The following is a 23,619-nucleotide window of genomic DNA, read 5'->3' as shown; positions in this document are numbered from 1 at the left end:
AAATAAAGAAACGAACAAGAAATACCCCACACAGACTGATGGGCCCCACCCCCTAGAGTTTCTTCTAATTTGGTTGGTTGGGGTGGGGCCTGAGAATTTGCATCTCTAACAAGTTGCGACCCCAGTTGCTGCCGATGTTGCTGGTCTGGGGGCCACACCAGGAAGCACTATTTTAGTTCATGCCAGCGTCATTTCCTCTTGGGGATTATTGCCCCGTCTTCCTAGCTAAACTGTCTCTAACCCTTCCTTTCTTTACATTCTCCGCCCCGATCTCAGATCTGGAAAGAAAGCCCTTTCTGACTGTGGATTGCCCATAGCGTAAAGATCAGAATCCCTCACTTGGCCTGCAGGGCCCTCAATTACCCGCTTCTGCCTTCCTCTCTAGTTGTTTCTACTGCCCCGCAGATCCCACAGCCGATGCCTAGCACACAGAACTCCTGGCAGTTTTAATATCCAGGTCATTTCGGGTTTTGTCCTTTGCGTCTACTGTTTCCTCTGTCTGCAGTGCCACCGGTCCCTTTCTTCACTTGCTGACTCCTGTGAGTCCTTGCCAACCACTCAGGAGTGCCTCCTTGAGGAAACACTAACTCTCCGCCTACAGGCAGGGATAGGCCACTCACCTCTGTGCATTCTACCCCACGGTGGTTATCACATAATGGTACCTCCCTACCAGTCCAGCTTGCCGGCAAGACTCTGAGCTTCCTGAGAGCAAGAACCCGATCTTTTATCTCTATAGCAACAACCCCAAGCAGTACATTGCCTGACACAGAGTTGGAAATCAATGGATGCTGAATAAAAGGAGATCCGGGAAGGCTACTTTGAAAGAGGTAGGCATTTTAGCAGGATGTAAAAGGTGGTTAGGGTTTGGACCTGCAGAGAAAAGAGGAAGAACATTCCAGAAGAGGAAGCTTGAGCCTGCGCTTGGATACGGTCAAGCTTGGACACAGTATAAGGAAGGAACAAGGAGAGATCTTGTTTGGCTGGCCACAGGACACCTTAAATGCCATTTGAGGGTCATAGTAAAGGTAAAATCAACGTAACTCAGCAAGTGACTAAATACGAGTGTCAGGAAAGAGCCAGATCAAATGTGAAATGGTATGGATACCATACCATTAGCCAGGTATGGATAAATGGAGAGTACCATCAGCCAGGACCACACTCTGCAGAGATGGCGTAAGCTGGATAAGGAGTAAAGATGGACGAGGACCGAGAGTGTGGTCTGGGTCATCGTGGATTTGGGGACACCATTAGGACACACTCCACTGTCTTGTCTTTCTGTGTCTTCTCACTCACCTCAATTATGTTTTGATCTCCAGGGTCTCCAAAGCCTAGTAAGTACTCCATAAATGCTGAGTGAATGAATGATAAATGAATGTAGGCAATGGAATCAGAATAAAGGCCAGCAGTGGCCTCGCATGAGCCAAGGAAAAGGACAGGTGGTTTCTGAGACGATTTTAGGTAGTGCCATTATCACTCGTGATGCCACCCGTGCAGATAAGACTCGGGCCAGAGAAAAGGCAGGCCGCTGGCAACCGTGGAGGTCCAGGACAAAACTCCGGGGAAGGGCAGCAGGGGCACGGGAGACCACTGCCTGCCGTTAGACCTAGGGAAAGTCTTAGCATTCGTGAAGACAAAGCAAAGGACACCTTGACCATAATGCCTTACACCCATGCTTGCGGGGCTTCGTACGTGGTTTCGCTGTTGTATGCAGCAATGGAGCGTGTGAGAGCTGGATATACGCTCCGACTTCGGTGTACCAATGCACTAAACATGAGCATTAGTACTTCTCGCCTACGTTTAAGGGTACGTCTAGAAAGAGTGATGCGCTGTCACCGCCAATCCGTTTCTCCTTGTGAAATAGACAGCTTTAGAACTATTACGACACTGTTCTCCAAATCGAACCACTACAGCTCTTCCATTAAATTGAACACATTGGCATGTGTTTACAGGATATATTATGATACTGAATAGGTGAAAGAAACAGTTGCCTTTCTGACCTGTCTTCCAGTCTTCCTGTACGATACGAGGGGCTCTCTCGTATTACTTTCATGTGTGCAGAGAAATACTTGAATCAAAATAATCTAGAGATTAAAGCATTACGTGGTTTTCGCGTTAAGCACGTTTAACGTAGAGTTATGTTTCTAAGCAAATGGAAGTCTTTGGTTGTGCTTCCAAATCTGTAAGTCTATTTGTTAGATCCATCAAAAATGAAAATTTAGGTGACCCGGCAGGAAGTTCTGTTGCCAAAAACAGGTGCTGGGACATGCAGGGGGTGCGTGGAGGGAGGGAGTGGTGCACAGAATAAACAACAGATAAAGAAGCAGGGTTCAGTTTCCTTTTATACTCAAGCTTGGGGACAGGCAGATCATTATTTACCCAGGCCTGCCACTGATGAACCGTGTAGGAGGTTAGGAAGTGCCAGTCATTTACCTTTAAAATTCAATTTCATTTCTTCAAACAGTCGTTGTGAGCCTGAATATCTAATTAAAGGCTTGAGACACTGAGATCCTGCTGTAACAATCTAAAATGCAGGTACTAGGGGGAGTTAATTCATTCAACAAATATTTGTTGAGCATTTATTTATGACGTGAGCCCTGTGCCGGACATGAGGGAACCAGGCAGATTCAGGTTTTCTGTCCGGCTCGACCCAAACCTGGAGTTCTGGACTCTGATTTTATTGTGGTTATTGCTACTGTGGCTAACACATGAACGACCACCTTTGTTTCCAGTGTTCTACGTGGACTGTTTCCGAAGAGGTAATGTACATCCAAAGTGGCAATTTTCAATGTGCTTTAAAAAAAATTCCACTGTGTGTCAGTATTGATGGGGCCAATTCGAAAATCTAAGGAAAGTGGAATTCAGGAAGTCAGGGAGTCAGAAGAATGCTTGGAATTTCTAACAGATTTTACTAAACATTTTCCGTATCATGACATGTTCCAGAAGACCGTAAACGTTAGTTTATACAAATATAAACTCCTCTTCGCCTTGCTGATAACTGCAAATAAATACTTCAGATGACCACCCACCAGAAAACCGAGAAGTTTTGGGTGTTTTGTGTGTTCCCTATAAAATACCTGCTTTGTACATTTTTGAAATCAAAAAGGAACATCATAAGGTATTGCCTCATTTTGTTCTCGCTTTTAAATTCTGCAGACCTGGCTTCAAATATTTCTGTATATCTCAAGAATGTAATTATAGAAATGTAAAATGATGTTTAACCTCTTGCCTTGTCTTGACTCCCAAAGAAGGGGCATAGAGACATTTTTTTACTTGCATTTCAGTACAGCCACACTGAATTCTCAAGTTAAAGTGACTTAACCTGTCACATTGTTTTCATGGTAGCGATCAACTAAATTAAATGCAAGACTATCGATTTCAGCAAGAAGCCTAATGTAAAGTTCACAACTGTTGCACAAAACACAGCTGTTTGGCCCTGGTCCAAGAGGTAATGAGTGAGGATAAAGGAGTAGGGAAGATAACCTTTAGCTTAATATAGTTTGGTAAATTAGATCCTATATATGCTAATTTTGTACTTTTTTTAATAGATGGAACTCATTAAAAATATAAGTACTGCCGAACAGCCCTATTTATTCACTCGACATGTTCATTTCCTCAACTTCTCAAGGTAAGATATTTTCCAGCTTAATGGTTCTTTCATTTCTTTTTAGCACTTAAACTCCTTCTAACGAACAATTATTTTAAAATCCACCTTCGTTTTCAAAGTAGCGTAATTGCCCTTGAAAGGACTTTTTTTTTAATCCATTTATTTTGGCGGTGGAGGGATCCAAATTTGAAATATTTGGACAGAAGCTTCAGTTCTTTCTAGAACACTAATCTTAAATCTTTTGAAAACTTGAAATGATTTTAATGCACAGCCATTTGACGTGACAGTTGTAATTTCTTACGATGTTTATATGTTTTTGAGAGAAAGAGAGAGAGCGCAAGGGAGGGGCAGAGAGAGAGAGAGAGAGAGGGAGACCGAGGATCTGAAGCAGGCTCTGCACTGACAGGAGACTGTCCGACGCGGGGCTCCAACTCACGAACCGTGAGATCATGACCTGAGCCGAAGTCGGACGCTTCACTGACTGAGCCATCCAGGCACTCCCCATAGTTGTGTTTTAAAGAAAAAACTCGGCTAGGTGCTAAAACAAATAAACTCAGAGGCAAGGGATAGGTGTTTCGACAAATATTTCATTGCACGTTTTTGTACCATGTGAACCCACACGGGACTCTGGGCATAACTTAGTTGAGGAGTAATGTGTATTTTATCGGATCCAAGTGCTAGTACTGGCCTCTCCGTACCTTTTTCATATTGCATTTGATTATTCTAAATCTTGCATATTTGATGCTGGTGGGGGTATTTTAGAAATCTGGTTTTTTCTTCAGCTGCAGATAATAATGCAGATCTTCAAATTTATGTTGTGAGACTCTTGATCTGTTCAGTTGCTAACTCCCAAGTTCTGGGCATTCTCTTCCGCCTTTAGCCCAGGTCCCCTGTCACTGCGCTTTACCGTAAACCGGTGGCTCTCAGATTCCTCCTCTCCATGGGCTGGCCTGCGTCTGTGCTCACAGTTGGTTTCCGCTGACAGAGCACGGGGTCTGGGGGCAGATCTGCTCCACAGCCCGGGGACCCCTGGGCCTCCCTTATCCTCTCACAGGCACTTCCCTTACTGCTAAAGCTCCCGCGGGGATATAGGACCTCGCAGGTCTGCACCAAGAGGCCTTGCTGGCTGATGCTGGCCTAACGCCCCGCTGAGGGCCAGGCACCCAGGGAGGCTGGCGCTCAGGGAAAGACAGGGCTCTGCCTGAGTGTTGGCTGCTTCCGAGTTCACACCTGAGCTGCCTGGCTCAGCTTCCCTGCCATGGGATGCCTACCCGTCCAGGGGGTGGGAGGTTTTAGCCTTCAAAGGGCTGTTGCACCAGGCCCTGCTGTGCACCAGGCCCTGTGCAAATCAAGTGAGATTCAGCAGAGCAAGTTATGTAGCAAGTTACCTAGCGGCAAAGAGCAAGCGCTGCCTTATATTTAAAAGTAAGCTCTCCCTGCGATTTCCCCGCCTCCCTGCTACCCAGAGTTCCCTTGGATGGTGAATAGGCATATAGGTCACTGCCTATCAGCCTCCGCGACCCAGTAGCCTGAGCGTGTTTCCCACCACATTTGTAGAGTGGCCTGGTACTGGATTGTCCGGGGTGTGCACCCTGCCTCTCACTTCCAGCGGCCGAGAACACATAACGAGACGTAACTAGCTATCAGGCATTGCATTTTACGACTTGCAAAGAGCAGAGCACGCCCACCCCCGCCCCTTGCTTTTCTGGTGAGCTTCCTTCCCTGTCACCCCTGATGTCCTCTAACCTCTGATTTAACTCTTCTTCCTCCAGGGGTCAGGTTTTTACAACCAAAACAAATTGCAATGCAACAGATTTTAATAATTGACTCAGGCCAGTGTAAAGTTCTAATGATAAGCCGAAGCCAGTACCTTAATCGGGTCAGCAGAACTAAGCACAGCATGGTAACCATGTCTTATCATGGCCTCTACTATTAAATACATGTCCAACGGGCACCTGGGTGGCTCAGTTGGTTGAGCATCTGACTTTGGCCCAGGTCATGATCTCACAGTTTGTGAGTTTGAGTCCCACAGCAGGCTCTCTGCTGTCAGCGCAGAGCCCGCTAAGATCCTCTGTTCCCCCTCTCTCTTCCCCTCCCCCACTCCTGCTTTCTCTCAGGAATAAACATTTAAAAAACAATAAACACAACATACATACATACATGTCCAAGAGTTTAATCTTGATTAATTTATTCATGAAAGAAAAAATTGATAAACACCTTTGAGAAGACAGCACGTCACCAGAAACCAGTGTTGGCCTGACGGCCAGGACCTCTGGCTGTCAGACCTTCCCAATGACCATGACTCTGGGCTAGCAGTTTCACCTCTGGGTGGGGATGGGAGGCCTCTGTTTTCCCATCTATGAAATAGGAACAGTTTCTGCCCACTCCTGGCCTTGTAGGGATGCTCCAAACACAGGAATGAAGGAAAGCCCTTCAACTTTTTTGAGGGGAGGATATTACATACGTGCAAAGTGGAGTTTATATTTTTACAGGGAAATAATTTTATTTTAAATAAGATAAATGCAGATATATACTGACTTACTTATGCACGCTTAAAAAAACGTGTACCAAAATAGATCATTCTTTTTTTTTTTTAATTTTTTTTAACGTTTATTTATTTTTGAGACAGAGAGAGACAGAGCATGAATGGGGGAGGGGCAGAGAGAGAGGGAGACACAGAATCTGAAACAGGCTCCGGGCTCTGAGCCGTCAGCACAGAGCCCGATGCGGGGCTCGAACTCACGGACCACGAGATCCTGACCTGAGCCCAAGTCGGACGCTCAACCAACCAAGCCACCCAGGCGCCCCAGATCATTCTTTTTTTAACATATTTTTTAAGTTTTTTAAAATTAATTTTGAGAGAGAGAGCGCAAGTGGGGAGGGGCAGAGAGAGAGAGAGAGAGAGAGAGAGAGAGAGAGAGAATCCCAAGCAGTCTCCACACCGGTGCAGGGCTTGAACTCACAAACTGCACGATCATGACCTGAGCTAAAACCAAGAGGTGGACCACCTAATTGACTGAGCCACTCAGGTGCCCCCAAAATAGATCATTCTTAACAAAGTGTAGCAATTTATACTTGAGCAAGACTGAAACACGTACTCCTGTTTTCCTTACGGAGGAGATTGTTCTAAGTAATCTTTCCTGTGATATATGCCAATAATCTTTTTTGCCTCGTACTTTCCTATTAATTCTCATCTGGAATCCCTGCATAACTTGTGATTTTTTTTTTCCATCCAGGTTGTGTGTCTATTTGTGTATTAGAAATGATGCGTTCCTATGCCTCCGGCAACCGCTCGGCCCTAGGGCAGCTACAAACTACCTTTGTAGTTTCTCGTCGAAGTGGTTTGTGAGAGCGCTCTGCCGCCTCTGGTTTTAGCATATGTGCTGCCGAAGCGAGCACATCGTTCTGCTGCTGCTGAAAGACACCTGTACAGTGTTGCCAGTTGGCACTCAAGAGGCATTGCCGTCGAAGCCTCTTTCCGAGCCGACAGCTGAGTTCCCGAGCAGCCTCGCAGTGTCTCCCGAGATACCTTGAGGAGAGGGCCCGGCTCGTGCTGACTTCTCCACCTTCCATTCCATTTTGTTCAGCCAAACACGTGTTTTGCCGGGCACCCTCTATGTCCTGTTCACTGCTGGAGGACCGGGGCTTCCACAATGAACTAGAAACGCTTTCGCTGCTTTAGGGCAAGTGTCTGTTCTTCTTCCGTCGAGGAAGGATTGGCAGCAAAGTGTGATGGGCTTTAGGAGAGAGAGTGGCAGTCTCTCCCACAGGGGAGGCGGGACCCTCCCTCCCTGAGGGAGGAAGAGTGGGAGGGCCTTCCAGAACAGGAGCCCTTGCCTCTGGGATATGAGGGACAGGTCAGCGTTAGACAAAGGGGAAGGGCACTGGCGGCACAGGGACCAGCATGAGCTAAAACCGGACAAAGAGAGGGACCAAGAGGAATCCGTAGATGGGAGCCCCAAGGGTGAGCACAGCAAAAATGGCTGGCAGTCAAGAGCTCTAAGCAGGAAAAAAGAGAGACTGGCCTGAGCAGCTCTGCTCCTTTTAAAAAGCCCATGCTATCTGCGGAAGCGATCATGTCCTCTCCTGCCACCCCACACGCACAAGGCGGCAGGGAGCGGGGGAGGGGGGGGAAGAGGGGTGCCCAGGTACGAGACCTCCATATGTACGGGCATACAGAGCAAGCCCCCCAGTATACAATTAACAGAAAAACAACTAAGTGGGAACTTGTTAAGAGGGCTTTCCCGTGCTTCTAAAAAATGACTTCCATATTTTGAATTGTAAGGCAAAGAGATAATTGAGCTACTCTTAAGAAACCTACCACGATCGTTGCTGACAGCCATATGGTTGGCTTGTTTCAAGATAATGAGGTCATTAAGAGAAAAATTGATAGTGCAGCTTAATATTCTTTGTTGATATTTCGTTTCTGGTCTTCCTGACATTCTTAACACGCAGCAAGACACTTCCTGGTGAGCAGAACATAAGAATGGAAGTCACCTCTCTCCCCACACCTCGTGCACGCCAATGTTCTGAACTTCTGAAGCGTACGGCATTATCCCAGAACGAATTGCCTTTATTTCTTTTTTTCCCCATTAACTATGGCATCCTTATCTTGAAGTATAGATCCTCTCCTGTGAGCTCTTGGTGATTAGATAGCCGAGCTGCTTCATTTATTCATCATCTAGGCATCTTGCTCTGTTCCTTCTGTCCCCTATTTTTAGACCTGAAAGGACCATTTCACGATACCCAGTCTTATTAATTCAACCATAGAAAGCAGTGGTTATCAGACCAAACTGATGTTTCCATCGTTGCTTCGGGGAAGGCTTCCCACCAGAGGAGATAAACACTCCAAACTCAGCAGAAATTTCAGGCCAGTTGGGATCTGTGAGGGTTTCCACTAGACCGCTCCCTCATACGGTTTTTGAACCGCTTAAACATTTGGTCCGGACGCATGTTTTCCAACTGAACTACCTGGAGAATTGAGTCAAAAATGATCTTGGCCTAAAAGATGCCCTTCTTTGTTGTGATGATTTAGGAGGACTTTTACTATTGTGTACTATTTGTGTACTGCCATCTAATGTGTCCATTCCCGGTTGTTGAACTAACCGAGAGAATGATAATTTTTGACAAATGTCAGCCTTTCCGCATGAACGGCATCTCCTCAGGTGCGGCTTAGATCCACACACTGAAAGACCGTGACAGACAATTCAATTCATCTTCCCCTTGCCCCCACTGTTTGTTTGCAAGTGTTTTGGGGGGTCTGAGGGGGCAGTAACTTTCCAACCTGTGCCCCCCCCCCCCACCGCCACTCAACTCCCAACTTGTGTCTTGCAGGGAAGACATGAGGAAGTTATGTGTCAGAGCAAGGTGCTGTCAGAATAGTCCAAACGAATTACAGGCTGGATCAGTACGCTAAACCATTTCAAACTACCCCGTCTCAGAGCCCTTTTTTCACGGGATTCTTCATTTCTCGTTCATGACTCCCTCGCCCTCCTTCACTTCTTCTGTTTCCTTATTTATCGCAGATGCTGGCTCCCACGCCAACACTAACTCACAAAAGCAAAATATTTAAAAATAAATCAATCACTCAAGAAGCAGGCAGGGTGTGATGTTCGAGGAGCAGCGTTTTGGACACTTTCTCTCTTCCCTTAAAGAAGCCTTAATTACTGGCATGAACAAAGGCTGCCCTCTGATGGCACTATTTAACAAAACAAATCCAGTCTTAATAATTCCATAATTCCGTCTGGTTTCCACAGCTTATTTCTGAATGTTGACTTTGTTTTCGCTCTCATTGGCAAAACCACCCACTTTCAGGCCGTGCCCTGCAAATCTTTTGTAACGGTGACAGAAAGCTCCACCTTTGAAGAGGGCTTCCAGGTAACAGTTGAGATCAGCAGCTGCTGAACGCTGTCTTTCCCTCCTGAAGCTTGATTTCATCCTGTTGAAACACTGCTGGACTAATCTTGGGAAAATGGCGCTCTCTTCTCACTTTCCCCTTCCCCTGAGCGGATGTCCTCTGGACTTTTCCCTGAGCCCGCCTCACTGCCTGCTATGAACAACCTTCCCTCTTGTGGAGTCCCCTTGGCTCCAAGCAGGAGCCCTCACTCCAGTGTCCCAGCCGGCCCTCCCTTCACCCACGTTTGTCCCCACTCAGCATCCCCCTCTCTTCCCTCAGGACACGCCACAGAGCCGAGGAGGCTCAGTCTTCCCTGCTTGTGTTTCGTGAAGTGACATCCTCTCCCTGGCGGCGGGGACCAAAGTGCCCCCGTCTCGGGTTTGGGAGGATACTCGGTGGCCCTTTGGCCCCATTCCAACGAAGGACCAGCAAATAAGCATCCCTCCCTCCCTCCTCCTGTGGGCAGCTCCTCAGCCTGCCCCCCAAACAATCACAGCCTTTTCCATGATGGCCTTTCTGTCACTTCAAAGTGTCTCTTCCCCAGGGATCAAAGCCGGGCTTCTAGCCACGGGGTACTTACCATCTTTGAATGTTAGGTAACAGCACAAGGGATAACCCCTACTTTTAGGCCAGAGGTGAGAAGAAGATACGCTTTCAGTAGAATGGAAATTGCCAGGGGCCAAGGGGAAGGTCACACAGAGCTCGGGTTTGGGATGAGGAGAAAGTTCTGGGGATGGCTGTATACGTAAAATGTTTCCGTTATGTATATTTTACCATAATTTAAACAAACACAAAAAAAAGAAGACATACTTTCAAAAAAACGTTCCCAGCCCTAGCAAACTCTACCATAATGGGAGGACAACACAATCCTAATTCCCCAGAACAACTGGGGTCATAAGTCTTGCTGTTTACTATGTGCAGTAATATTCTAGGCAGAATATCACCAGCAAGTTGATGAAAGTGTGCCTAAAATTCTTTCCCACCTGCTTTGCTTTGCGTAGCTATTGGGGAGGTGGCTAATGCCGCGGGTTGACTGATTAAGGCAGCAGTGGGGGGCAGATACGAAAGAACATCCTCAGAATGAGATATTTAGGAATTCATGGGAAAAAAGTGAGAGCCATGCAGTTATCATTTCTCGAGAATTACATTCTGCCTTGGGTCTTCATCTTCTCATCAAAACACAAAAATGAAAAGAATATGGTAAATTTGCAGAGGGTCGGAAGGAGACCCACAGGGAGTGATTGAAGAGTTGATAAATACGGTGTATGAACAGAAGTCAAAGAGTGGAAACGCCTGCTATTTTAGGATGACTTAAAAGAGAGCTTCACATATGCAGTAGCTGTTGTGGTGACCAAGGGACAAGAGCGTGGGTTGTTAAGTGAAAAACAAAATATGGCCCGCCTCCTCTGCTCTAGGATGTTTGCACAATGCAGAACCTTTCCTCAGTTGTGGTCAGCACAATTTTTTAGAGCTTCATAAAGGCCAAATTAGTAGTACAGATTAAAAAATAAAAGGAAATAAGTCTGAAGACAACTGCCAAAGGAATTTTCAAGAAGAAACATGCACAAAAGAATTTACAGGATTTAAAATTGAAGCCGAAAAGGCTAAAAGTTGTAAAAACAAACAAACCAACGAAAACAAACAAACAAAAACACCGGCCACAAACAAAAAGAGAAGCTAATTCTTTATGTCGAGGGGATCAACAAAAGGAAGTCTGGATACAAGAAGACTGGGAATTTTGGGTGGTATACCAAAGACCTCAGCTGTCAGGTTGGCCAATAGGAGGGACTTCACCGGGAGGCTCTGGAAGTCTTCTCTTCAGGGTTGAAAACGTAAGGCAGAGTGTTGTGTGGCCTGAGATTGGGTGGGCGTGCAAAGCCTTCTGTTTCTGGCACAGATCAGCAGCCCTACTTTCAGGAGACTGGGAGACCTTCTAAGGGTGACCAGGAATTCTGATTAGGACCAAACATTGCAGGAGGAAGAGAAACTGCTCTCAAGAGAGGATGGGTTGAGGGGGGAAACTTGTTTCCCTGGGAAGCGTGGGTGGTATTCTGGCCTCGTTGGTGTAACTGACATGCCACCCCAGTTTTACCAGTTTGGGGGGGAGCTCTGTCCTAGACAAAGGACCGGGCTGGCAGCCTGAAACCATTATTATTGTTGACTTCTGGAATGGGGGAGATCTCTATCAGGCGTCTCTCTACAGTTAGAAATTTCGAGAGAGTGGCTATTATATTATCTGATACTTAATAAATTCCTAAACCATCTAAAACTTCTGTTTTGGAAAGTTATCCTGGAAATCTTGCATTGGGCTGCCGCGTGCAACTCAGAGCACGTCACCCACGTCCAAGAAGCCTTGTCAGTCTGCAGCCTTCGGGGGGAGATGGCAGCGGCCAGACTGAGGGCCCTCTCACAGTGGGAAGCCGTGCCTTGCTTCACAGGATTGGGCACTTCTGCTAAGTCGCGGTAATAGTCATTCTTCACATGAAGACAGACTACAGTTGAGGTTTTTTGAAAGCGTGATGCGATTGCGGAGGGCCTCCCGGCATTCACATCTGGGACGCATGCTTCGTCTTCCTAACCCGTAGCTTTATTACTTTAGTTGCTGCTTATCGTAGATACGAAACTCAATTTAATTAAAAAGAGGAAGATACCTCCAGGACGATAGGGGTTAGCTGGTCTGGCACAGCTGACTTGTGAGATGAGTTGGTTCCCATGCGCCTCCAGCTGCGTGAACGTCACCTTGTGTCCATACAAGACTCGTATTGGCACGGCTAACCCTGCTTACCTTTCCCGTGGGGAGTGGTCAAGGAGTCCAGAGTATCATTCACGCAGCCTGGTGCCTGAAAGTCCACCACTAGACAGTCATTTCTTTTTGTACCTTTGGATTCCTCTTTCTGAAGCTTCTCATTAAAAATGCAAATAGATTGGGGCCCCTGGGTGGCTCGGTCAGTTAAGCGTCTGACTTTGACCCAGGTCATGATCTCAGGGTTCGTGGGTTCGAACCCCATATTGGGCTCTGTGCTGACAGCTCAGAGCCTGGAGCCTGCTTCGGATTCTGTGTCTCCCTCTCTCTACCCCTCCCCTGCTCGCGCTCTGTCTCTGTCTCTGTCTCTCTCAAAAATAAACATTACAAATTTTTTTTAAATAATAAAAAAAATAAAAATGCAAAGGGGGTGCCTGGATGGCTCAGTCGGTTGAGCATCCGACTTCGGCTCAGGTCATGATCTCACGGCTCATGAGTTCGAGCCCCGCATCGGGCTCTGTGCTGACAGCTCAGGGCCTGGAGCCTGCTTCAGGTCCTGTGTCTCCCTCTCTCTCTGCCCCTCCCCTGCTTGCACTCTGTCTCTCTCTGTCCCTCAAAAATGAATAAATGTTAAAAAAAATTTTTAGATAAAAACACAAATAGACCTAGGACCTTATGTGAGTTAATACACGACAAAGGATGGGTGACCTGGTATGTCGACTTTCGTCTATAGCAGAGGCCTGTGATATCAGCAGAAACCTGTAAACTTAGAAGCATACACCCAGGCATTCAAGTCTTCACTGGCTGAGCACCTATCGTGTGGCTCACACTGTGCTAAGTGGCATTGTTGCCGGCTCCAGGAGCGTAGGCTGACGGGAGAGGCAGACCTACACGCACAGCACCGGACAGAAGGACGGACACGGGATGGGGCAGAACTGCTGAAGGATGTGACTGTGATTCTGGGCTGGATTTGCAAGGTGACAGAGTCTGCCAGCCGGGGAGTCGTGGGACGGGGTCTCGTCAGTTTGTTTTCTCTGAGCTCCTTCTGACCCCTGATGGAATGTCCAGGCATCCTCAGCAGAAGGCCACGGGGTCACGGGTAAGAGGACCCTGAGGGTCTGCCTGCGGGTCCCCAGAAGGTCCCCAGAGCAAGACCTGTGCCCAGAGCCTGGAGTGTTCTCCCAGGCTCCCCAGGGCCATTGTGTGCAGGCCGGTCAAAGAAAAAGGGGAGAAGCCTTAAGAAAAACTCAGCCAACCTGATCGTTTTGCCTCAGGGAGGCCTTGCCCTCAGGCCAGCGTTCAGAGCATTTACCCAGTACCTTTGTGGAAGGCATTAAAATGAAACACCTAGATACTCATTTTATTTTGATCTAAAACCACCTGCCTCCATTTGAGGATAATTACATAGATTTTTTTGTTGTGCTCATAATGCCCCCTTACGTTATTACTTTCCTCAACTCTGGAATCTTCTTTCCATGGTTCAGAGCACAGATTCTGGAGCCAGACCTGCCTGGGTTCACATCCTGGCTCAGCCACAAATTACTCACCCCCTCCCTGCCCCAGGTGCCGATGGGGACGGTTATGGTTCCTACTCCATGGAGACATTGTGAGTCTTCTGTGAGGTGTTCACGAAAGGTTTACAAGAAGGTGATTTAATAAATGTTGAGTGTGTTCAATAAACGTTGGCTAATGTTACCCACCTCCTGCAGAGCACCTGCCCTGAGACTGTTGGAATCAGAACATAGAAGAAGCACCGTCTCACCCAGTGAGGCAATCAGAATTCATCAAACGTTCCATGAGGGCCAGCCACCGGCCAGTGTGGACGCTGGGAATACAAAACCCACCACCGCGTGCCCCCACCCTCAGGAACCCACAGCCCAGGGAGAAAACGAGACCATGTCTACACCTCCCTGCTGACAAATCCAGTCGTTTGCATGGTGCTGGCCAGAAATAGCCCTCTCAGCCCCAGCAGGTCCCCGCACAGACATTTCCCGCACGTAATAAAGTGCCGATCAGGAACCCCTGCTCGCTGATTGAATTCTTCCCTGGTACCTTAGCAGACTGGGTCCTCTAATGACAATGTATGAGCTAGAGGGGAAACGGAGTCTAAGTGGGCTTCGCTGTCCTCCAGAAGTGATGGGTCATAACCAGCTCTATGTTTGTGTGCCTGTGTTAGGTTTGGAGGAGACCAGCCCGTCTACATCAACATCATTAGAGACCCCGTCAACCGGTTTTTATCGAACTATTTTTTCCGTCGATTTGGAGACTGGAGAGGGGAACAGAACCACATGATCCGCACCCCCAGCATGAGGCAGGAGGAACGCTACCTGGTAAGTCCTGTGGCATCTAAGAGTGGCCCACCCCGCCCTGGGCGAGCCCCTGGAGGCCGGGGAGCTCTCCCTCCCCACCCTGGCTGTCCCGTGGCACTTCTGTGGCACCTTCCTCAGGGAGGAAGTTTTTGCCCGTGAAAAGCTGATTGTCCCAGATGACCCAGATCCTGATGAACATCTTCTCAAATGACTTTCTGGCCTGGTTTTTCTTGGTTTGTCTTTCGCACTAAATCCCAGGGGAATCCCTAGGGAAACCTGATGGGTGTTACTGTCGTTTAGATGTGCTTGGGATCTCTCTTGAAGGGCACAACGTGCTTCCCGTGGCAGTCCTATGAGAGAGGGGTGTTTTCAGATGAGACCCTGTGGTTCCTTAAAGGATGTGGGCACAACCGTGACTGTTTACAGGTCGTCCAATGTCAAGTCCGGGTTCTTGCCCACCAGAGCACAACAGAATTAGGCTGTCTCGGCAAAAACTGTCTGCTCTTTCTGGACCTTGTTTGGGGACCCTCAGCTCCATGGGGATGTTAATTGTGACCCCAGTAATTGTTTCCATAGGGCAGAGTTGGGAACAAAAAGGGAGGGCCAGCAACAGAGTTAGAGTGCATTTGTCACTTGTTTGTGACCTAGATCAACAAAAGCTTGTCGGGCAGCCGAGATCTGGTGGTAAAGAAGGGGAAATCCTGGTCTGTGTGTCTCAGGGAGCCTGTTGGGGTCACCCAGACCCATCCTGGGCCGTTGGGCACAGCAGAAGGAGAAGAGAGTAATGAGGGGTCAGTACAAGTCTGTTCCCAGGGTGGGAGAGTGACCCAGAGCCTGTGCCCCCTGCTGTCAAGGCCACAGAGCATCCTTAGAGCTGAAGTGTCATTACCCACAATTCCAGCCGATGCCCAAGCTTCTCTTTCCTCATTTAATTTTTAAAAGTGTAATGAAAGTTCGTGTTTGGAGGATGGGAGTATTTTGCGTGATGTCACTTTCACGTGTGACAATCCACAAGCAGAGTTGAGAAAACGGAGTTGTATCTTATCTGGCATGAAACAACGCGTTCATAGATGGGCCAAGACCAGAAGCTAAGCCTGGTTACCATTCAGGATTTACTCAACCACCTAATGCTTTAGTGAAATATTTTTAAAATGGCTTTTGCTTTAAAAAAAAAAAAAAATGTTGGTGGCAGAAACTCTCATCTTTTCCTTGAAACTACATGTTGTGACCATGGCTATATATTTTTTATTCGGTGACAAGTACATCTTCAGAGGATAGAACCACTTACTAGCGATGCAGGCGGGCCAGGTCTGAGGACCCAGAGTGGGGGACGGTCCCACAGAATCAGCCGGGAGGCTCCTTGGCTTCGCACAGGATGGAAATCATACACAACCCAGCAGGAGGCAAAAGCAGGGTTGACCGAAGATATATACCAAAAGAGATAGAAATGGTGTGTCCAGGAGATTTGGAAAGGAGAAGAGGGAGTCCGGCCTTTGCTTGGGATCTGCGGTTTTTATTGGTGATTAGGGTCGGGTGTGTGTCCTCTCAAACATACAGGAGCGGGTCAGAACAAGACAGGGTCCACACGTCCTTCATAAGTCGCTCGTTCCCTGAAGCCAGGGGTCTTGGCGTGCAGATATCTAGTGTCTGTGGTCTGGAACAGGCACATGATACCTCTGCCCGGTCATTCCTTACATATCATCTGTTGTGCTGGAAAACTCCAAAGATATCATTAGCTCTTTATCCCTTAGAAAGGGGGCATACGTTAAGGTAAGGCATGTGCAGGGTAGGGTGCAGATCCCAGCAAGAAGAGAAGCAGGAAAAGAAGCCAAGGGGAGAAAGAAACAGCCTTTGCTTTCATGGGGTCTCTTTGATTTCCCGGTCTCATTAGAGGACTAATGTCTATTTGGATTATTGTGGTTTGCATTGGCTCTTGGTTACCATTTATATGTTCTTTTGAAAATGATGGGGCATATTCAATTTAATCAAAGAATATTACGGTTCCTGACCCGATCCTGATACTAAGAAAGTTAGAACCAAGTTATAGCTGATGATCTCGGAAAACCAAAGATCTGGAAGTGAGTTTTATGAATCCCGCTCTTCAAACGTTAATGTAGGTAATAGCTAAAGTCGCAGTCCGTCAGAAGGTGAAAGTGATTTTGGAAAAACATGGAAGTGGAGGGGCGGCCTTGGGGATCCAGAATGCCAGAGGGGGCGGGGACTGGCTGGGACGTCAGTGAGGGGGTGAGGAAGACAGTGAGGACGTGGCATCGGAGGGACTGTCAGAGTAGAAGATGGAAGTCGGTAAGTTGGTCAGCGAGGGGAACACAGCTCCACCTGGAGGGGCATCCGGACAAAGGCCTGCAGTGGGCACTCGTGTGGTTCATTCAGAGATCAGCGGGGGGAACAGTGTGGCTGGTGGAGAGTGGGGCGTGGGGACGGGAAAGTGGCGGGAGGAAAATTCGGAGAGGTAAGGGTGGGAGAGAACAGACTGTAGAAAGCCCCATGAATGACACCAGTTTCTCTAAGTGAGCTGGGAAGTAACACGAATGACCCCAAGTCAAACCCACCTTCCTCAGTGCTCTTTCTCTGGAGTCTCCATGGGAAAGCTGAGCCCTTCTCCCAGCGGGGGTGTGTCATACCATCAGCCTGCAAACACCCTGAGCAGGCTTCTCCCGCCTTTCTAGGAGTCAGGGCCTCCCTCCTGCGCTAGACCTGTATCTGGCCAATCCCTGCAAGTCTCACAGGCTCTTCACACTCAAAGTTTCCCCAGGGCTCTATTGAGAATGGAGTTTGTGGGATGGTGACCCCACACTTAGGCAGTGCACAGGCTACACAGCTGTACAGGGAGGTCTCGATGTTCTTCCTCTGTGCTCTCAGAGAGTTCCGTGCTGGTGATACCATTTCTCTGGGTGATATAAATGTCTTAACTTCTGCCCTCCAACAGCCTATAAGTTCTTTGAGGACCAGATAGGATCAAAGTTCCATCTCTGTCCCTGGCACACAGAAGAGGGGCTGAAATACCGGAGGCCTAAATAGCATTCTACTTACTAAATAACAAACACATATTGATATGGAAGCTGAGAGCAATTCTCTAGGTTTTTCTACCCTGTCACGTTTTTGCCATCCTGTGAATCATTGCACATAATGTAGTCTGCACGTATTCACACAGTTAAGTTGTAATCATTTGCCAGAGAGGTTGTAAACAGGAGAGAAAAAAAAAAAAAATCATGGTTTAGATTTAAAAAAACAAACAAACCCATAAAGTGTTGAAAGTTGGTAGTCGAAGCAAATCTTATGCTGCCTTTATGGTGTGATTTGAGAGATTCTGGGGAACTTTCCCCGCCTGGAATTCTACCCTTAGAGATTTGCAGGGGCCTCCTTTCCAAATGGAAGCTCTGTGTCCTGGGAAGGGCCTGTGTCCGATGAGCTCATGTCATTCCTTGGCAGGGCCCCAGCAGGAGAGCACTGGGCTCCCCAAAGCAGCAGAGGGGGAAATCAGGGTAGCAAGGAATAGAGAGGGGGCCCCACGGGACATGTGACTCCTTCGTGACCTGGCCCCAGCCTGACCCAGTTAGAAGACTCTTTTCTTGTTCAAAGGATAGTTTGTTTATTTGGAAGAAGATGGTCTATCCCCCCCCCCTTTTTTTAATAGCTGAAACTTTTCATTTCATCTCCTTGGACCCATTAAACCCTTGAAATAAAACTGTCCCCTTTCAGAGCCTGCCCTCATTTTGGCAAGCCTGGGTGGTCAGTTGTTTGACTCAAAAGAGGGTGTTGTGTCTCAGTGGGGTGTAGGGCAGCTGTGAGGAGACCGCTGTCCCTGGAGGGGACGCACAGGGTGCACCCACACCCGAGAAGGAGGCAGGCGTGGCCGTGTGATGAGACCTCTCCCCGAACACTGCACGCACGCGGAGTCATGGGAGCTGGCCCCAGATGGGTCCACTGATGTACCCACATTATTCCAGATCTCAGCACTCCAAAGTCACTTGCTTTATCCAGTTGCCAAAACTTAGGCAGTTCTGCTCCTGGCCCCGAGCCTCACAGAGCTGCTTAGCATACAGCTGAGAGAGGGCCAGGGCCTCTGAGCCTGCCCCGGTTGGGGGGGCGGGGGGGGGGGGTGAAATAATATCATCTTGTGATGCTGGTTTGGAAGAAAATGGAAAAGGGTAAAGGGATCATAGGATTTGCAGGGTCCCTGGAGGTCATGGGGAGACTCTTGTCTCACAGGGGTTAGGAACGGGGTCTGGGTCTGAGGGTGGGTCAGAGGCCCCACCAGAAGGAGAAGCCGGGCCCCCAACTCCCCAATTGTATCATTTGATCATTTGGACCTTACGTTTTACTTCCTGCATGTTAAAGGAAGAAGAGGACTGGGCTGGGCCAAGTTCTGTGCTTTCTGAGTAAAATCATTTTGTCTGATGCATCTTTACAAAGACAACAGCTGTTATAACCTTTTCTTTCTTCCCAAATTTTCTAGCATCTTATAGCTATTTCCCATATTTTCTGGAAGCAGTTAGATTTTCTAGAAGTCTCTATGTCTTTCCAAACCATGTTTCCCTTGTATTCACACACACAAAAATAATTTTAAAATAACTTCTTGCTTGGGGCACCTGGGTGGCTCAGTCGGTTGGGCGTCCGACTTCGGCTCAGGTCATGTTCTCATGGTTCGTGGTTCGAACCCCGCGTCGGGCTCTGTGCTGACAGCTCAGAGCCTGGAGCCTGCTTCCGATTCTGTGTCTCCCTCTCTCTGGCCCTCCCCTGCTCACTCTCTGTCTCACTCTCTCTTTCAAAAATAAATGAACATTTAAAAAATGTTCTTGCTAGAACGGATACAAATTCAACATAGAGCAGCCACGCCGTGAAAAGGCCGTTCCCTTCGGCTCATATCTCTTTGTCCAGACCCAGACACTGGGCCGCCCAACGCACAGGTTCCTCCTTTCTCTTTTGCTTTTAGACTCATAAGGTGGGACAGAGCTGAGCCCAGGCACACTTGGATACATCCCAGCGCATGAGACTCTTCTCCAGCTGGAGTCCAGGCTCCTTTTATTTCCAGGGCAGGGAGGTCCCTGGCACCCAGAACGTAGCTAATGAAAGAATGAATGGCCGCTAATGAAAAGCAACTGTTGTGATTTACAAGCGAGGGAGAGCATCTCATGCCTGCAGAAGCCACTCCCTTTTCCAGTTGCTGAATTTCCCTGCAAGTAGATTTCTTGCCCTGGCATTTCCACTCCGTTCGTTATGTATACGTGTGCCATTTCTGCTTGCTGTTTGCCTAAAACTTGGCTGTAGAAAGGTTCATGGTCGAATGTTCTGCAGAGATACCACTTTGCAGTTTCAAACTCCAAAAAATGTCAGGTTGGCCTCCTTACCCAAACTTACTGCACATTCACCGGAGGACCCTTCCACTAGACGACCCTCCATTTGAAGAACAGGGAGAGAAGGAGATGTTCCCAGGGAGAAAACGCCTCTGTGATACTGTTTATTCGCCTTGGCTGTAAAGCGTGGAAAGTAATGCATGTTTAGAAAAAAAAAAAAAGATGCATAATTTACAGCTTCTTAATTCATAAAGAATTCAGTGAATCATGTTGGCCCCGTTGGATTCTGGAGAAGTCTGAAAACTGGCCAGCGTCAGCAAAGGTTTTGCAGAGAGCTATGCATTTTAATCTGCTTGAAAGTTTTGGACTCTAAACGTCCTTTAGCTTTGGAAATGTATATATGAAATACTCATTTCTGGAAATTTCCACTCTGCCCTGACCAGCTGAGGCTGTCTTGTGATCGAAACCTCGGGCTTTGCCTCCGTCTTTATTAAGCGTCATCTTCTTAAAGAAAGAAAACAAATATGGGATTTGGATGGTCTGCTCTTTCAGTATTTCAGTACATATCTACGTTTTCCGAATTTTGGAAAGTAAAAAAGTAATACTCTGTCTCCGACTAGTTCAGATTTGGCTTATGATTGCAGGCTGAGACAACAGCCTACCTAGCTGGGTGACCCAGCCAGTGAGTTAGCCTCCGTGAACCTTACTTTTCTCATCTGTACGATGGGGATATTTTACCTCCCTTGCCTGTATCACAGAGTTGTTGGGAGAATAAGTGAGACATTCTACACAGAAGTGCTCTGAAAGCTAAGAGTTTCCAGAAACGGTTTCAGCATTAATGCTTTCACCCACTGGCTTCATGTGACCTGTAGAGACTATTGCTCCTACGGACAGGGGCTGCTGTTCCCCTGTAGCCCAGGCCACGCTGGGCCATGTCCTGAAGCGTGAGGTCCACCTCCGCCAAGATCTCCCATGGCCCCACCAGGCCCCTTCCCCTGGGAATTTGTTTCTAAGGAAACTGCTTCTCTCTGTGTTCCCAGCAGCTGGAGGCGCATTTTGATCCCGGCCCACTGGCATATATTTGTCCCTGTTTATTTGCTTGGAAACCTAAGCAGCTGTAGGCACAGGGCTGTAAAGTCTCGGAAACAGCACACTGTCGGCTTCCAAGGAGTGGGGAGAAAAGGTGAGCCAGGGCCGAAATGCTCCCTCGTGCCGCGCAGAGGTGCGGAGGACGAAAGAGCCCTGACTTGAGAGGAACGTTTTTGGAATCCATTTGTCAAAAGGGGTCACGGGCATCGCTAGAACCAAAGACCACTTCTGGGGTTTAGCAGCACCCGGAGCGGCCCCGGGAGCTTCTGGCAAACAGAGAAGATGATGGCACAGGAGGGGGAGGGGCAGGAGAGTCGAAACCAAGAAGGGGTCTCGGAGAAAAGGCTGGCTAGGTGCCTTGTGAGGGAAGAACGGAGAACCTCCAGCCACTGGTCAGGATGCCACCAAATAGTCACAGCCTTGCAACTGGTGGGTCGCAGGTTAGCGTACCCTCCTCACATTTGCTCATTCATCTTCCAGCATCCTCCTACACCTCTGCGTGTAGGTATTAGGTCCCACCCCTCGACCCCCTTTTATGGGCTCCAAAGGGGAGCCCAGACAGGCTACATGGATAGGGTCAAACTCCAAAAGTGAGGAAGTCGTATTAGGCCCTGTGAGTTACAAGGAGCTCAGATCCGCTCAGGTTACCTCAGGTTACGGGGGCCGGGGGAGCAGAAACGTGGGGACAATGATGAGGACATGTCCAGGAATGAGGACAGAAGGACCACAACTGCCGGCAAAGACCAGAACATGCCACGCAGAGCACAGCCCATGAGAAGGACGGGGAGCAGAGCGAAGCCCAGCGTCGAGGCGGGACACCAGACGTGGCTCGGAATCGGAGCCAGGTCTGGCCACCAAATTACGTTGGCACCGGGCCGCCCAGGGGTCCCCGGCTCCCTATTCTGCGATTCTGTCCTTGACACGCTTCAGCCACTCGCCCTCCTCTCGCCTTCTTCAGTGGCCTCGTCCGCTGCTCCCACAGTGGTGCCCAGTATTTCTCTTTGGCTCACATCCAAGGCCCTGAGTGACCCTGATTTGTCCAGTTGGTCAGTCTGTCCAGCTGCCTCATAGGTCGTGTTTGGCTGCCCCTGAGACACGTCCCCTCTCTGCTCTGGTCGAGGGGGTAGGCAGACGGGTGGGACAGGATGGAGCATGTGTTAGCTTCCCGTTGCCGCTGTGACGGCCGACCGCGTGTAGTGGCTTCGACGACAGAAATTTCTGCGGTTGCATTTCCGTAGGTGAGAAGTGTAGCACGGAACACCAAGGTGTCGGCAAAGCCGCCTTCCGTTTTGGGGGTTCAAAGCGAAGACCCCTTTCCTAGTTCATTCGGGGAAGGCAGAATCCACGCCCTGTGCTGGCAGGATTGAGATCCCATTTTCTTTCTGGTGCTCCCATGAGCACCATTCCCATTGTCTAGAGGCGTCTACGTTCCTTGAAATGTGGTCCCCCTTTTCCAAAGCAGCTAGTGACTTGAGCCCCTTACCTGCTACAAATCTCTCCTCCTTCTTCCATCTCATCCCTTTACCCCAGCTGAGGAGGGATCTACACTTGGAGGGTCCGTGTGATTAGATCGCACTCACCCAGATAATCCGGAGTATTCTCGGTCTCAAGGACTGTAACCTTCATCACACCTGCAGGATCCCTTTTGCCACATAAGATACCGTATTCACGGGTACCAGGAATTAGGGTGTGGACATCTTCAAGGCCCATTATTCTTCCTGCCACAGTGTCACCTAGGACTGCAGGTCCTAAAGAGATTGTGGAGGTGATGTGAGCATGACAGGCACTTGACCCGTCCCATCCATAGGTGGGGACCCTCATCTGTTTTCCACTGTGGCGTGGCACCAAACTACGGCTACCCTGCTTCTGGTCTTCAAAACCAAGAGTACGGTCCTACATTTTGGGTTTTCTCCTTAACACTAATGACGCATCCATCCAGTCATCATTCATTTATTCAATAAACACCGGTAGTCCTTTCTGTACGTCAGGCACGATAATAGAAACTGGAGATAAAACATAGAGCAAAAATAGACTCAATGTCTATCCTCATAGAGCTCAGAGTCCTATAAGCGAGACAGGCAGTAATCCCCACCGCACAAATGCATGTGAGATAGTAACTGTATCACATCCTACAGTGCAGAGACAGGGCACTGTCCAGGCATAGGATGAGGCAGTTGGCAAGTGGGAGGTCAGAGACGTGATGGTTGAAGTAAGATCTGAAGGGAAAGAGGAGAAGGAAGAACATCCAGATGTAGGGAACAGCACGTGCAAAGGTCCGGTGGCAGGAGGGAGCACAGTAAGCCGAGGGGGAGAACAAGGGAGGCTGGAGCAGAGAGATCAGAAGGAGGACAGAAAAAGCTGAGTCCGGTAATGTGGGCAGGCAGAGGTCAGGCCCTGTTAAAGAGCACTGGGGAGACACTCAGGATTTAAAGCACGGGAGGCATATGTACATGGGATCCTGAAACTTTTACATTTTGAAAAAAATTAGCTAACAAAATACAGAAGGACTCCAAGTATGTGCATAGACCAGTTAGTTCAAGGCTAAATGCAGAGAGCCAAGTGGGAGATAAATGAAGAAGCAAGTGTTTATGGAGCATTGACCATACACAAGGAGCAGCTCCAGTCTGGGGCAGGGGTGGTGATGGGGGAGCATTTACAAACAA

At 48.4% G+C, this 23,619-nt stretch overlaps 1 protein-coding gene across 2 annotated transcripts in view; it reads left to right on the top strand.

The window, feature by feature from the left end:
* UST (uronyl 2-sulfotransferase) overlaps positions 1–23,619 on the top strand; it is a 318,788-nt gene that overhangs the window by 183,506 nt on the left and 111,663 nt on the right. For both annotated transcript variants that reach the window (XM_047101207.1, XM_047101208.1), the window contains exons 4-5: positions 3,546–3,625; positions 14,420–14,573. In XM_047101207.1, the coding sequence (XP_046957163.1) occupies positions 3,546–3,625; positions 14,420–14,573 (234 nt within the window). The remainder of the gene's footprint in view (positions 1–3,545; positions 3,626–14,419; positions 14,574–23,619) is intronic.

This window comes from Lynx rufus, unplaced genomic scaffold (genome assembly GCF_022079265.1).
Source record: "Lynx rufus isolate CCGP_SWC_20201006 ecotype Redwood Valley unplaced genomic scaffold, mLynRuf1.p SCAF_6, whole genome shotgun sequence".
NCBI classification, from domain to species: domain Eukaryota; kingdom Metazoa; phylum Chordata; class Mammalia; order Carnivora; family Felidae; genus Lynx; species Lynx rufus.
This window is presented reverse-complemented; position numbering and strand designations above follow the sequence as displayed.